The sequence below is a fragment of the Equus quagga genome, chromosome 1 (assembly GCF_021613505.1).
Source record: "Equus quagga isolate Etosha38 chromosome 1, UCLA_HA_Equagga_1.0, whole genome shotgun sequence".
NCBI lineage: Eukaryota > Metazoa > Chordata > Mammalia > Perissodactyla > Equidae > Equus > Equus quagga.
The window spans coordinates 62,564,550-62,578,568 of record NC_060267.1 but is presented as its reverse complement, the minus strand read 5'-3'; the positions used below and the strand labels follow the sequence as shown (position 1 = coordinate 62,578,568).

Here is a 14,019-nt window from a genome sequence, read left to right as displayed (position 1 = left end):
TTCACATCTATCATAAGGTTGGCATTCAATAAAGAAAAAATTCTGACTCCAGTGTGTAAATAAATCCCAGATATTCATGAAGAACACTCAGGGAAATGTTTGTTGCCTGGGATTGGTAAAGAAAGGACGGTTTTTGAAATTTGAAATTTCACCATTGGCTTTTTCTACCATTTTCTCATATCCGGCAAAAGGAACCTCATGTTCCTTGATTCCAGGCAGAGCTCTGTGGCTTCAGTCTGTCTGTCTTTCTTGAGGGAAAAAATTGTGTTCTTGATCCAGTAATCAATTTGGCAGCTTTTATCTTGAGGTTCTTAAAATTTAAAAGAGGGTTAATAAAGAATGATCATCTGTTTGCTGAGTAGCTAAGATCAAATGTGTAATAAAATATTTTATAATCTTCTAAACCATGTGGAAGAGCGTGCTGCTTGTCCGTGTGTTACACGCTGTGCGTGCACCTGAAACACCACACAGCGAGGCCACCGACACTGGGCTCCCGGGCTTGAGTCACTGCTGCCACAGCTTCGTCCTCAGTGAGATCTGCCGGTTCGGGGCTTCTTAGTTTTTAAATAATAACCAGACTGAACTTCTGTGACTAAAGAAAAACTTCACATTAACCATAGTTTATAAAATTTTCAACTACAACCACTAGTTAACCTAAAACCTTAGTGCATAAAGATTTTGTGCCGGCGTTTTGCCTTCTGGTTCCCACGGCAGAGCACAGATGATGGGTAGAGCGGTCCAGTTCCGAGGCGTGGGCCACTCCGCCACACCTAGACGCCGCTCCGGCACTTGGGAATGATGGGCCCGGTCAGGTCCGCGAGCCGCCTCTTCCTCACTGGAAAGGAACGAGAGAAGGTGTAAGCCACTTGTCCCCGGGCACGGGGCCACGCTGGCTCTGGGGCAGCGCCGTGAAGCGGCTCACTCCCTTTCTGGTTAGGAAAGTCTGAAGTCTGTTGTTTTTAAAGGACAGTTGGTCAGTGTTCCTGAGGAGGGTCTGTGATAGCGTGGACTCGTTCATAATTGCTTCTAAGTCGCTGGCCACACAGGTATAAAACCTGCTTCATCCAGCTGCACAGCCTGCCTTTGTGTGCAGAGCCCCTGCACTTGAAGATCCTTCCTCTAGGGTCTTAACCTGCTGGAAGCGTGTCCCCCGCTCTTTCTCAGAGCTCCTGGCCTGCCTCCTGCCTATGTAAACAACTTTCCACCCTGAAGATGACCCTGCGTTGTCTGTCCCCTACAGTTAACCCTGATGCTTTCCCAGGGGCAAGATGATACAAGCTCAAACACTGTTCACAGAACAAAGTAGCTAAAGGCCGTAAAGAGGAAGGCACCAGCTGGGAGGCTGCAGGCTGGAGTCATTCGCTTATGGGATAACTGGATGTGGGGAGTCCCTTTGTTATAACAAGCAGGAGTGTTGTGAAACGAATTGTAGCATCTGCAGATGAAGACCAAGCAGCAAGCTAGATGAGCCACAAGAAAAAGAAAGGTCAGAGAAGTCTGTAGAGCCGATAGGTGGCAGTCAAGGAGGCTGCTGGTGTGGCCGAGAGAAGGCTGTTGCCCAGAGGAAGAGTCTGTCTATACCTAGGGATCGTCCAGTTCCCGAGCTGAGCCGGGAGACCTCAGATCAGCGCATAGGAGCTGCAACAAGAACCGAAGTGGCTTCTGCGTGGCCCTGAGCACACAAAGCAGAACCACCAGAAGGTGTGTTACTTGGGATGTGGCTGGGAGCTGGGGGCTAGGAACGTGGGGGCACACAGGTCGCCCATTCTGGGGCCTAGAGTTGAGCTGTGCAAGCGTTCCCAGCCAGACAGCCCTCATTCTGCCCCTTTTACACTCGACACCTAGTGGACCCCTGCTGTGATTCTGAATGTCAGTGTTGTCATTCCTACGTTGTAGATGACGAAAGAACAGCAGAGGGTGCATTTCCCGCTCAGAGCAATAAAGCCGGTACCAGACAGAGCCAAGGTTTGTGACTCATCTTGAGCCTCAGCCCAGCGCCTCCCTCAGTACAGTCAGCCCCGTCTATGTAGGGTTTACGTAGCCACATCTCTCATCTGATTCTCACAAGGAGGAGTAGCTCCTTTCCCCTGGAGAAGCAAAGAACCAGGGTCCCTGAGAGATAGGGGCAGAACCAGGACTGGAACCTGAGTCACTCAATGGGAGGCACTCAAGCTACTAATATGGCAAGAGGATGGCTTGTGGGGTGTCAAGAGGTGAGTCTGGCAGGGCCTCACTGCGAGGGGAAGCAGAGCGCACAGGCTCTGGGGCTGGACTGCAGTTCAAATCCCACTGATGCCGCGGACTGCGGGTGCCTTGACCTGCTCCTCTTGGCCTCGGCTTCCTTACTCTAGAATGGGGGTCATAATAACAGCAGCTGTTAATAATAACCCCGGTGCTGGGAGCCTCACAGGAGTCAGTAGGATGGGAGGTGTTTAGAGCAGGGCCTGGCACACGGTGGGCACCAGGGAAGTGTCAGCTCTGATTAGTAAGGGACTCATGAGCCACGTCAAGGAGTTTAACCCCAGAGCAGTGAGAGCCCAGAGAGGGTTCTAAGTGAAAGCACTGTGTGAGCCACCCGCCCTGGAGGAGCTGGGCCAAGGCAGTTGCAGGATGCCAGGCGACTGTGATGAGTGCTTGACATGAGGCCGGCAGTGCGCCAGTGAGAAGGCCACTGGCTGGGGTGGGGCCACCGGAGAGAGGCCCAGGTTTCCGGCTTGAGTGGCTGTGAGGAAGGTAGTGCCCTGTCCTGAGATGGTTTTGGGGGAAGATGAAGAAACTGACGGGCTGTGCTGGGTCTGCGGTGCTTGATGGAAAGTGCTTCCTTGACCATACAGTGAAACAGTGACTCCCAGGAAGGGACGTTTTCTGCGTTTAAACACGTTACTCCCCCTCCCCACCCCACCCCTACACATACAGCTGTCTTAACTTGGAGGCTGCAATTCAGATTTCATTAAGTGGGAGAGCTTCAGCGGCAGATTTACAGGACCTGAAAGCCAGGCTTAGCCTGGCTCTCAGCTATAAATAGTGGGGAGATAGGAGTCATGCAAGGTATCACCGTGGGAAAACGTAGATGGCGATACACGGCTCCTCCCTGACACCCACCACGCCTTGGTGCCCTGCTCTCTCCCACAGACCACTGTCCAGAGCCTGGTGCACAGGGTGGGAAGGACCAAAGGCACGCCAGTCAGGATGGGCCCCAGGCAGACACCTGTCTGCAGAGGCACTGGCTGACCCATGGCCTTGGGGACTAAATGTTCCCCAAGGAGGAGCCCACCCGCCTCGCAGTCAGCAAAGCCCAGGCACCGCCGAGGCCTGGCCAGGAGCCAGGACAGAGGCAGGTCACTGGAGAGGCCTGCTCCCTTCTGCTCAGTGCTCCCTGTGCCGGGGCTGCACAGCCGACACCGCTAACAACCACAGCGGATGGCCAGGGCCGGCAGCAGGCTTTATGATGAAAACATTCGGCTGGAAAATAGGGAAGCCTGTCTGCTTCATCGGAGTGTTGAGAGCAGGGTGAAAATACTCTGTCGAAAAGAAAACCGAGATTTCTCTTTTGCAGGAGGAAGCTGAAGCACTATCAGAATCAGAAGGGTTTCTTTTACAAAAATTAGCCGTTGGGCACAAATTTGTTTTTAAAGCCGGAAATCCTACTTCACCAACTAGCACTCTGAATGTTGTGTATAATCACTTAGACAATTCTGCTCTAATTCCTTCTGTGGGATGCCCCAAGGGAGCAGCTGCACACAGTCCCCTGGGTAACCCAGAGGCCCATTTTCATTTCCTGTCATCCTTGTGCAGGAAACTGTCATGGTCCCATTTCCCACCTGCTCTCATCACCAAACTCCTGAGCTTGGTGTTAAAGGCCTTTGGCTCACAGCTTCCCCACATGTACCCAGCCCCAGTCTTGTGAACACCCCGTACAGCTGTCGATTGTCCTGCCTTTGCTCCTGCTGTTCCCTCTGCATGGCATGCCCTTCCCTCCCTTCTCTGAGAGCTCCTATTTTTCCTTCTAGGTCTAACCCCATATGACAGTTCCTCAGTCCTTTTAGATCTTTCTGTCTCACCTATCCTGCCTCCTGGCTCCTACCGCCCTGCCTTTGCCTGTGCTAGGACCCCAACCTCCTGACCTCCCCCACAACCTTGCTCTTCCTTCCAAGGCTGGCTGAAGGCCCACTCCAGCCAGGATGCTTTGCTTAAAGGCCTCTGTCCTCACAGATCGCTTCCTCTGTTCTGATACGTCGGTAGGCATTCTTGAATTTTTCAGCATGTCTTTAAGTCTTTCTTCCCTTAAAAGGTTGTAAAGGTTCTTGAGTCAGGGAATTATCCTTTCTGCTACCCTTTTTGTCACCTAGCACAGTGCTGGGCATGTGAAAGTTGCTTCAGAAGTGCTTGCTGTGATTAACAACTGGAGTGACTTGACAGAGCCGCTGCCTCAAAGGGCAGCCCGGGCTTCAGCTTCTCCGTACGGGGACTGGAGGGATGGGCCTGAAGTTCCTTCCAGCTCGGGCTTCTCAGGGCCTGCCATAACCTCAGCAGGTCATTGGTGATAGGAGTCAGGCCTGGATTTGGGAATCACAGGCTCTCAGGACTGGGAGAGTCCTCAAGAGCCATTTTCTCCAACCTCCAGCTGATTCCATTGTCCCTCCCTGTAGCACCCCTGACCTCTGGTCATCTGGAACCTCTGTTCCCAGAAAAAAGACCTCCAGACCATCTCGCCAATGGAAGGCAAAAGCTGGGTTAGCTCTGAGATAGGCGCTAAGGGGCACACAGAAGCTTAGTCTAAGCTAGGAGAAGAAACCGTGAGGCTGCTGCATAGCAGAGCGGAACTCAAGGCTCGTAAGTGCTGGTGCTGAGGCCAGATCGCAGCTGGACCAGCAGAGCTTCGGTTGCTGGCCTTCAGTGCAGAATCACCTCTGTCACACCATCATAATTAGGATTCTTAGTTACTTGGGTTTGCTCTTATTTTATTTCAAATAAGGGCGCTTCAGATAAATCAGGACACCGGGCATGTTTTTGTTTGTTTGTTTGTTTTATGGACTTTTCTAGACCTGCGGCTCTAGAAAAAAGCAGCATCTGGAGAGAGCAATGAATGAACAGCCTCTGGGCTGTGATATCCCTAAGAGCAGACATCTATATCTGCAACACAGGCCTTTGACAAATGTTGGTTGAATTGAGTAGCTCAATCTAAAGAGTGTGTGTGTGTGTGTGTGCACGCGTGTGTGCATATGGCTCCGTGGTTACCTACGCACAGGTTCCGTGTATATCTACCTTGTGCATGCACACCACACACTCATCTCCATTCATCCAGGCCTTCCGTGCAGTAACCAGGCCTCTCATCTATCAGCTAGACAGGGACACACCTGCACTTTGAGATGGACTTTAGTATGAAGCTCTTTGCATTTTATTCAGTGTTAGAAGCAAACAAACAAAAAACCCCGTGTAGAACAGGTTTGAATTTGATGAGAAACTCACTGAAGACATTGTCCTTTGGAAAACAGTTATTTCAAAATTCAATCTCAGAAAGCAGCTTTTTTTTTTTTAAACTCATTATGCTTCCTTCTCTTCTGTATGAGAATAATGTAACTTGATTTGTCCTCCTGCCTTTGTTCTAGGAAATTCATGGCTAAATATAATGATCAATTATGTTACCATAGACCTACTCCTTTTCTTGTTTTTGTCCTATTTTCCTATAGCCTTATCAGACATACTCCTTTTTGGACACTCTATCAAGTTCTTTTAGTAGCCAGCAGGAATACGCATAATCAGTAACCGCACCTAGAGCCTCAGAACCATTGGCGCCTGGAAGTCAGTCTATGACTGATGTCACGTTTCATTCACCTGAACTGTGTACCTGTTCGGCGTATGCTCATGAGAAAGATCGTGACATTTTCTTTCATTTTCTTTCTAGAAAAACATAAAGTACGCCTTTAACTGAGATTAAATTAATGTGACCTGTTTCACTTCACTGTGAAGTTGACATTTTCAACTTTTACCTTAAAAGCCATATGGAGTCTCCCAGACTTGGGGTTTGGGTCCTAGCGCTGGTTGGTGGCTTTGGGATCTGTGGCTAGAGTCAGCCTGTGATCTGGAGAGGACTCAGAGTTCAGAGGAGGGGCTTCAGAAGAGGACAGAGCCGGGGTGAGCTGTGCCCCGCCACATCTCATTTCACTCAGCTAACCCACTGAAGGTGTCCTCCGGGCGGCCCTGTGCTGAGCTGAGCTTTGCTGTGGGTGGGGGAGTGGGCTCAGCCTCAGCTCCTGCAGACAGGGTGCTCACAGCCTGGGGAGGAGATGAGGGGCCAACACAGGCAACAAGGAAATGTGGTCCCTGTGCGAATCAGGAGTCGGCTCGAAGAGCACTCCTGTGGAGCAGGCCTGGTGGAATTTTCCCTGCCACCCCAGGACAGGTGGGAAGGATGGCAGGCAGGTGGGAGGGAGCCCGTTCGCACTCACCAAGGTCGTTGTTGTTCATCATTGCGTTGGACGCCCGAAGCCGGGGCCCCTGCTGGGTGAAGTGGTAGCCGAATTTGAGAAGCGTTGCGTTTTTTTCCAACATACTCACGATCTCCATTTCCACTTTGTTGCCCAGGGGCTGGCTCTTTGATCAAGAAAAGAACAATAATCACCACTCCTTCCACTCGTGCAGGACCTAAACCTCTGTACACCCAGAAACCCTGAGTGGTGGGCGGGATCTTAACGCCCCCTCCCAGAGCAGGGAAATGCAAGTTTGGAGAAGGTGAAGGGTCACACAGACAGGAGTGAATGAGCTGGGATTCAAATCCGGGGCTGCTGGATGCCAAGAACAGATCTTTCCACTGCCCCACAGCAGCCTTCCTAGAATATCTGGACAGGAAGGACCTTCAATCCGTCGAGTCTCAAAGAGATTTAAAAATCCTACCACCCAGGCTACACCCCATACTGATCACATCAGACTCGCTGGGAGTGAGACTCAGGTGCCTGCAGTTTTAAAACTCTCCAGGTGATTCCAGTGTACAGCCAGGCTTGATAACCTGTCATGTAAACTAACTCTTCAATTCACCAGTGAAGAAACTGAGGCCCAGAGAGGGCAAAGGACGTGCCCGAGGTCACACAGTAGGTTGGGAATGCCAGACTTAGCTTCCTAAAACTACTCGGATCATGTCAGCTCCTATCCCAAAACTTACAGTGAGTCTCCTGACAAAGATGAAAAGAAAAGGAAAACCCACAGCAGACAGTGTTGGGAAGGATGTGATGAGAATGTTCTCAGTCTCGTTTATAATAGTGAGAAAAAGGGAAACAACCTAAACATTGACCAAAAGGGAGTTGCTCAAAAGAGTGCCAGTTCAGCCTCACAATACAACACAGGTGGCTGCGAAACGATGATGCAGATCTTTGGTTGCAGGCCTGGAAAGACGGCCATGAAATGAGACTGAGTAGAGAAAAAGCCTAGTTACAAAGCAGGTCATGTTTATGTAAAGTTGCCTCCATTTTCCATACACACATATCCGCACTGAAAAGGCCTGGGAGTGTACGGCGGTGGCGGGACCTAGGAACTTTGTTTCCTTCTTTATATCGTATTGTTTGAGTTTTCTGTTGCCATAAGCTAATGAAAGATAGACATAATCTCAAAGAGGTTTGAAAAGACAGAGAAAGCAAGCACCCATCATTCTTAATGGTTAAAGACTTCCCCCCTCAGAACAGGAGAGAGACAAGGATGTTAGTTGTCACCAGCATTGTCCTGGAGGCCCAATTCAGGATAACTGAGCAAGACAAAGAAGTGCAAGCCATCCACATTGGAAAGGAGGAAGCAAAACTATTGCTATTTGCAGATGACACAATACTGAATCTAGAAAATCCTGAGGAATCCACCAAAAACTATTAGAGCTAATAAATGATTTCAGCAAGATTGCAAGGTATAAAAGTCAATATACAAAACTCAGCTGTATTTCTATATACTAGTAACAAACAATCCAAAAATAAGATTAAGAAAATAATTCCATTTACAATAACACAAAAAATACCTAGGAATAAATTTAATAAAGGAAGTAAAGACTTGTACAGTGAAACCTACAAGACAGCATTGTCCATTAAAGAAGACCTAATAAAAGTAAAAACATCCCGTATTCATGGATGAGAAGACAATATTGCTAAGATGGCAATACTCCCGAATGGATCTAAAGAAGACGAAAACAGAAACACGCGCTCCTCCGCGGCCCCCCACGGCCAACAGCTGCCGCTGGATATGAAGAGCTTACTGTGTCTTGTGCCCACCTTGGAGGCTCTCGGATCATTCCCTCAACAACCCCACAGGATAAGCCTGCCTCTTCCCCAGCCTGGCCCTCCAGGCCCTGCACCGTTTAGTCCTCTCCGTCCTTCCCTCTCTCGGTCCTTACTCATCTGTTTACCCCGGGAGTAACATGGTACCTGGTGCAGGCGGAGAGCTCCTTCCAAAGGCTCACGTGCCCTCCTGCCTCCACGTGGAATGCCCCTACCCTCCTGTACCCACTGGTTGATGCACCCCTGATGCTTTAATACCCATTGCAAATGCCCCCTCCTTACCGAGACCCTTCCTGATTCCCCACACCTGGAAACGATCTTTCCCCCTCTCCACCCTCTAGTGGCGCATTGTCTGTTCCTCTCTACTCCTGGCTCGGTCCATCTGCCTTATTGGGTCACCTGCCTCCATATCTGTCTCTCCAACAGACCTGGGTTGTTCCGTGAACCAGCCACTAGCCACACACATGGGGCTCTTTAACTTAAAAAGTTTTTAAATTGAGGTATAATTGACATATAGCATTATATTTCAGGTGTACAACATAATGATTGGATATTTGTATACATTGTGAAATGATCACCACAGTAAGTCTGGTTAACATCCGTCACCATACAGAGTTGCAAAAAAATTGTTTTTCTTGTGATGAAGACTTTTAAGATTTACTCTCTTAGCAACTTTCAAATTGCAATACAGTATTATTAACTATAGTCGCCATGCTGTACCTCACATTCTCATGACTTATTTATTTTATAACTGAAAGTTTGTATCTTTTGACCCCATTTGCTCATTTCACCCACCCCTCACCCCCACCTCTGGCAACGACCAATCTGTTTTCTGTCTTTACAAGCTTGGTTTTTTTTGTTTTGTTTTTTTCAGATTCCACATACAGGTGAGATCATACGGTATTTATCTTTTTCTGTCTGACTTATTTCACTTAGCATAATGCCCTCAAAGGCCATTCACATTGTCACAAATGGCAAGATTTCATTCTTTTTTTATGGCTGAATAATATTCCTGAATATGGCTGTATAATATAATAATAATTATATATATACACCACATCTTCTTTATCCATTCACCCATCGATGGACACTTAGGTTGCTTCCAGGTCTTGGCTGTTGTAAATAACGTTGCAATGAACAAAGGGGTGCAGATATCTTTTCAAATTAGTGTTTTCGTTTTCTTCAGATAACTACCTAGCAGTGGAATTGCTGGATCATCTGGTATTTCTATTTTTAATTTTTTGAGAAATGTCCATACTGTTTTCCATAGTGGCTGCACCAATTTACATTCCCACCAACTGTGCACGAGGGTTCCCTTTTTTCCACATCCTCACCAATCCTTGTTATTTCTCGTCTTTTTGATAACAGCCATTCTAACAGGTGTGAAGTGATATCTCCTTGTGGCTGATCTGCATTTTCCCGACGATTAGTGATGCTGAGCATCTTTTCATGTGCCTGTTGGCCGTCTGTATGTCTTCTTTGGACAAATGTCTACTTATCCTCTGCCCATTTTTTAATTGAATTGTTTGGGTTTTTTAAACTTTAAATAATTAAAATTAAATAAAACTGAAAATTGAGTTCCTCAGTTGCACTGGCCACATTTCAAGTGTATAATAGCCACTGGCTAGTGGCTACCACATTGGTCAGCGCAGCTATAGACCATTTCCGTCATTGCAGAAAGCTCTGTTGAGCCCTTGGATAGCACATCAGACCCAGTGCCTCTAGGTCAAAGTCAAGGAAAGAACTGAATGGAGGAAACGGGAGCATGTTTGGTGCACAGCAACACGGGAGGGGTGGGAAGACAGCACCCAGCATCCAAAAGGACAAGCCTGGAACTGCAGGTGGGACTGCTGCTGGTGAACTCCTCCCAGGTACTCTTGAGTTCACCAGAGCTCATCTGAGTTCAGACAGGGCTGGGAATGCCCACTGAGGCAGGCAGAGGGACGCTGGTGACACACCACCAGCCCATCTGGCTAGGCTCCTGAAAGTGCTGGGAAGAGCTCAGGCCTGTCCTCAGAGGACTCAGCACAGCCCTGGGCTCTGGCTGACTTGGCTGGGCAGACGGTACAGAGACCACGTGAGGCCCCAAGAAGGATCTGGCAGGTCCCCCATCCACCCCTCTTAGCAGGAAGCTTGACCTCTCCTTGAGGTCACTCGCTGGGAAAGCTCTGCTGGAACTCAGGGCGGATCAGCATCAGAAAGCACCTGTCTCTTCTGAGCGGAGGGGCTGCCAACGACTGCGAGGCTGCTTCTGCAAAGCTGACACTTCACGCTGCTCAGTCAGGGTACAACGACCCCAGGGCAAACTGCCCCCTTTTAACCTCCCTACATCCTGGGAGGGGGCAAGGCAGGCAGAAACTGGCTCCTCCATCTTAGAGATGAATCCTGAGCCCGTGTAGAGATGGAAGCTGGACTATGCTCCCTCCACTAATGACACAGCCAAGGCTTGACCCTGACCTGGGGCCGGAAGACCTTCAGAGGACCCGCTAGGCCCACATTCTCACACGAGCGTCCAGCGTCCCTGAGATACATGCAGATGAGTCCGGGTGTGTGCGAGAGGATACAGGGTTCTATTAGACAATTGTGGCCAGGCTTCCTGGTGTGTTAATCTTGGACCCAAACCATTATTTTTACATTAAAGAGTAAAATAGAAAAAGTGCATACATCTTAAGTTGCTTCATCCTTGCTCATGCTCAGGCCCTGCCTTTCTCTAGGGACTCTGGGACCAGAAGGCCTCAATCACTTCACAGACGGGAGACGAGGCCGTGAGGACAGAGTCAGGACTAAAACTCTGGTCTCTGACTTGTTTTCAAATACTTATTATTTAGTGATTACTGTGTGCCAGGCAATGTCATAAGCAGTTTACGTAAGCGAGCTCATTTTCTCCTCCCCAGAAACCAATGCGATGTGTACTGTTATTACAACTTTCATCTTACAGGCAAGGAAGTGAAGAACAGAAGTATGAAGAACTTTTCCCCAAATCACTGAGCTGGTCAGCTGCAGGTGTCTGCTCTGGAGTCTGTGCTGGCTCTCGCCTCACTTGGCTGCCTCGGGGAGAGCTCAGAGGGCAGGAGGAGGGCTGTGGAGAGCAGTTCCCCGGGCGGACAGAGTTGGGCCCAGCGTGGAGGATCGCGACCTAACCACTGACAGAGTCGCACATGGAGGGACTGCCTGGCGAGGTGGTAGACAGCCCGCCCCTGGAGGCGTGCAAACAGGGCGGACTGTGTCTTGTGAGGGTCTCCTAGATGTCACCACGAATGGGGAAGGCTGGGGCTCCGTGACCTTAAGGCCTGTGGGGCCTGTGTTCGTGAGTCTATGAATAGCTTGCTTGGATGGCATAAAAAATCAGGAGACGACCTCACCAGTGGGTGAAGGCAACTAGGAGCCCCGTGGGGAGAGACCAGGACTGGCAACAACAGACTCTGGGAGACGGGGTCACGGGAGAACTCTTGCCCTCTTCAGATTTGCTTAAGAATTAAATAAATCACTTGTGAATAAATATAATCACATTGTTAAAAATTAGAATAATACTAAAGCAGATTGAGTAAAATGAAGGCAGACCTTCATCTCATTTATCCCCAATCCTACCCCCTTCCCACAGAGGTAACCCCCATGGCCAATGGGGCTTGTTCCTATGGATTTTTTCTATGAAGTACATAACAAAAATATATAGATTTTTCTTATTTTTGATTTTTTTCTTTAAATGGATTCATACTCTACTTATTGTTGTGCAACTTGCCTTTTCATTTACTATTTTCTGGAGGTCTTCCTCACCAGTCCCTGGAGAACCAGCTCCCATAACAGGGCTGCCCTGGTGTAGACGGACATTTAGCTTGCTTCCATCTTTCCTGGTTACAAACACTGCGGCACCGGGATCCGCAGGGGACAGAGGAGTGTTCTTTCAGGTTGGACATGAGCGATAGAATTGCTGGGTTGAAAGACAGGCACATTTTGAATTAAAATCATGACCGTTGTGCTGTCACAAATGATAAAAACGCTGAGGTGCCCTTCAGCAGTGTATGACAGCTCTTGTGTCCTCACCCCTTGACCGTGACCACGTATTATCAATCTGACGAGAAGATGATCAGATCCACTATGTAATGAAGTGGCCAACTAACGACTCGGGTGGAATCGAGCTGTGACCTGGAGCTGGCGGCTCTGAGACCCCCATGCTGGCCAGAGGCACCATGGGCATCAAGCAGCTCACTTTGTACTTCTGATGGGGCCAATCGTGGCCTTTTCTATATAATCCAGAAGATATGGACAACTGGGAATACTTGGAAAAACAACAGAAAGGAGCCCTGGGAATTCTCTAGTCCAACTTGAGCCCCAAACCCTGGCAGGTATTAAAACTCCCTCCATATCACAGCTGCCAAATCATTCTGTTCTCTCACACCCCCTCAGTGTGGGAGTGCACCACCCTCTCAGGCAGCCTGGTCCATCCTTGGGGAGCCCTGCTGGTGAGAAAGGTCTTTCTGGCTAAACTGCAGCAAGAGAAAATAATATAGATGGTTGTCACTCTGGTGATTTTAAAATATGCCTGCAAATTGTTTGATACTCCTCCCTTCAAAAGGTAGCGCTAATTCCCCTCCCATGAGTGTGGTTGTGCATAGTGACTCACGTCTAACAGACAGACATGGCAGAAAGGACATAAAAAGCATTTGTGGCTTTCTTCTTTCTCTGCCTTGTGTCACTGGCTCTGGGAGAAGTTAGCCGCCATATAGCAAGGACACTCAAGCAGCCCCATGGAGAGATCCACATGGCAGGGGGCTGAGACCTCTTGCCAACAGCCATGGAGGGAGCCGTCTCAGAAGCAGTTCCTCCAGCCCTGGTCAGCCCTTCAGACTGCGCCTTGACACAGTATCATCCGGGATCTTGGGCTAGAACCACACAGCCAAACTGCTCCCGGACTCCTTACTCTCAGAAACTGGGAGCTAATACATGTTCATTGTTGTTTTAAGCTGCTAAGTGTTGGGGAGTAATTTGTCACACAGCTATAGGTAACTGATACACTCACAATGTTGAGCTAAAAAAGCCAGACACAAAAGAGCAGATGCACGTGACGCCATTTATATGAAGTTTAAGAACAGGCAAGACTCATCTATGGTGATGGAAATCAGGATATGATTGTATTTGGAGGGTATTTATTGGGAGGGGGACGAGGGAGCCTGCTGGGGTGCTGGAAATGTTCTAGATCTTGATCTTGGTGATGATCCAGGTGTATAGATGTGTGTCAGTCCATTGAGCTGTCCCCTTAAGATGGATTTGCTTCACTGCCTGTAAGTTGCACTTCAATAACAGGAAACATAAGGGAGGATTGGAGGGAGGGAAAAAGCTGTTCCCGGTGTGAGCTAGACTCTCAGAGGTCAGCCCTCCCCACCTCACCCTTCCACCACCAAGCAATCGAAACGTCACCTCCCCGTTGAGAGAAGACCAATGCCAGGTACCGATTAAGGGATCAACACATCAAACCCTCCCACAACCCTATCAGGTGAGCATGAGTCTTATTGCCATTTTAGAGGTGAGAAAACTGAGGCCCGGCTCCATGAAGGGCCTTTCCCCCGTTACACAGTGGGAATACAGCGGAGCTGGGGCTTGGCTGGGACTGGATCCCTTGTTTGACTTCAAGGGTCAGAGACTTGAAGACAGGCCATCCCTGAGTTGGTCTGTCTCCTGTCTGGGACGGCCTCCAGGGGACCTGACACCTGTAAGGTGGGTGTGGTCACAAATACTTATTCTGATCCATTCTGATCGGCACAGGAAGAGG

The 14,019-nt window shown here is 49.0% G+C and overlaps 1 protein-coding gene across 2 annotated transcripts in view; it reads right to left on the bottom strand.

Moving 5' to 3' along the window:
• Window positions 1–593: 593 nt before the first annotated feature.
• Window positions 594–14,019, bottom strand: part of TMOD1 (tropomodulin 1) — an 81,689-nt gene continuing 68,263 nt past the window's right edge. The window contains exons 8-9 of one of the 2 annotated variants that reach the window (XM_046657529.1): window positions 6,450–6,594; window positions 594–835 (exon numbers count right to left, since the gene is read on the bottom strand). In XM_046657529.1, coding sequence (XP_046513485.1) covers window positions 771–835; window positions 6,450–6,594 — 210 coding nt within the window. In that variant the 3' untranslated portion in view covers window positions 594–770. Of the gene's footprint in view, window positions 836–6,449; window positions 6,595–13,396; window positions 13,542–14,019 lie in introns of those variants that run through there. The other variant, XM_046657615.1, reaches the window with a different exon arrangement.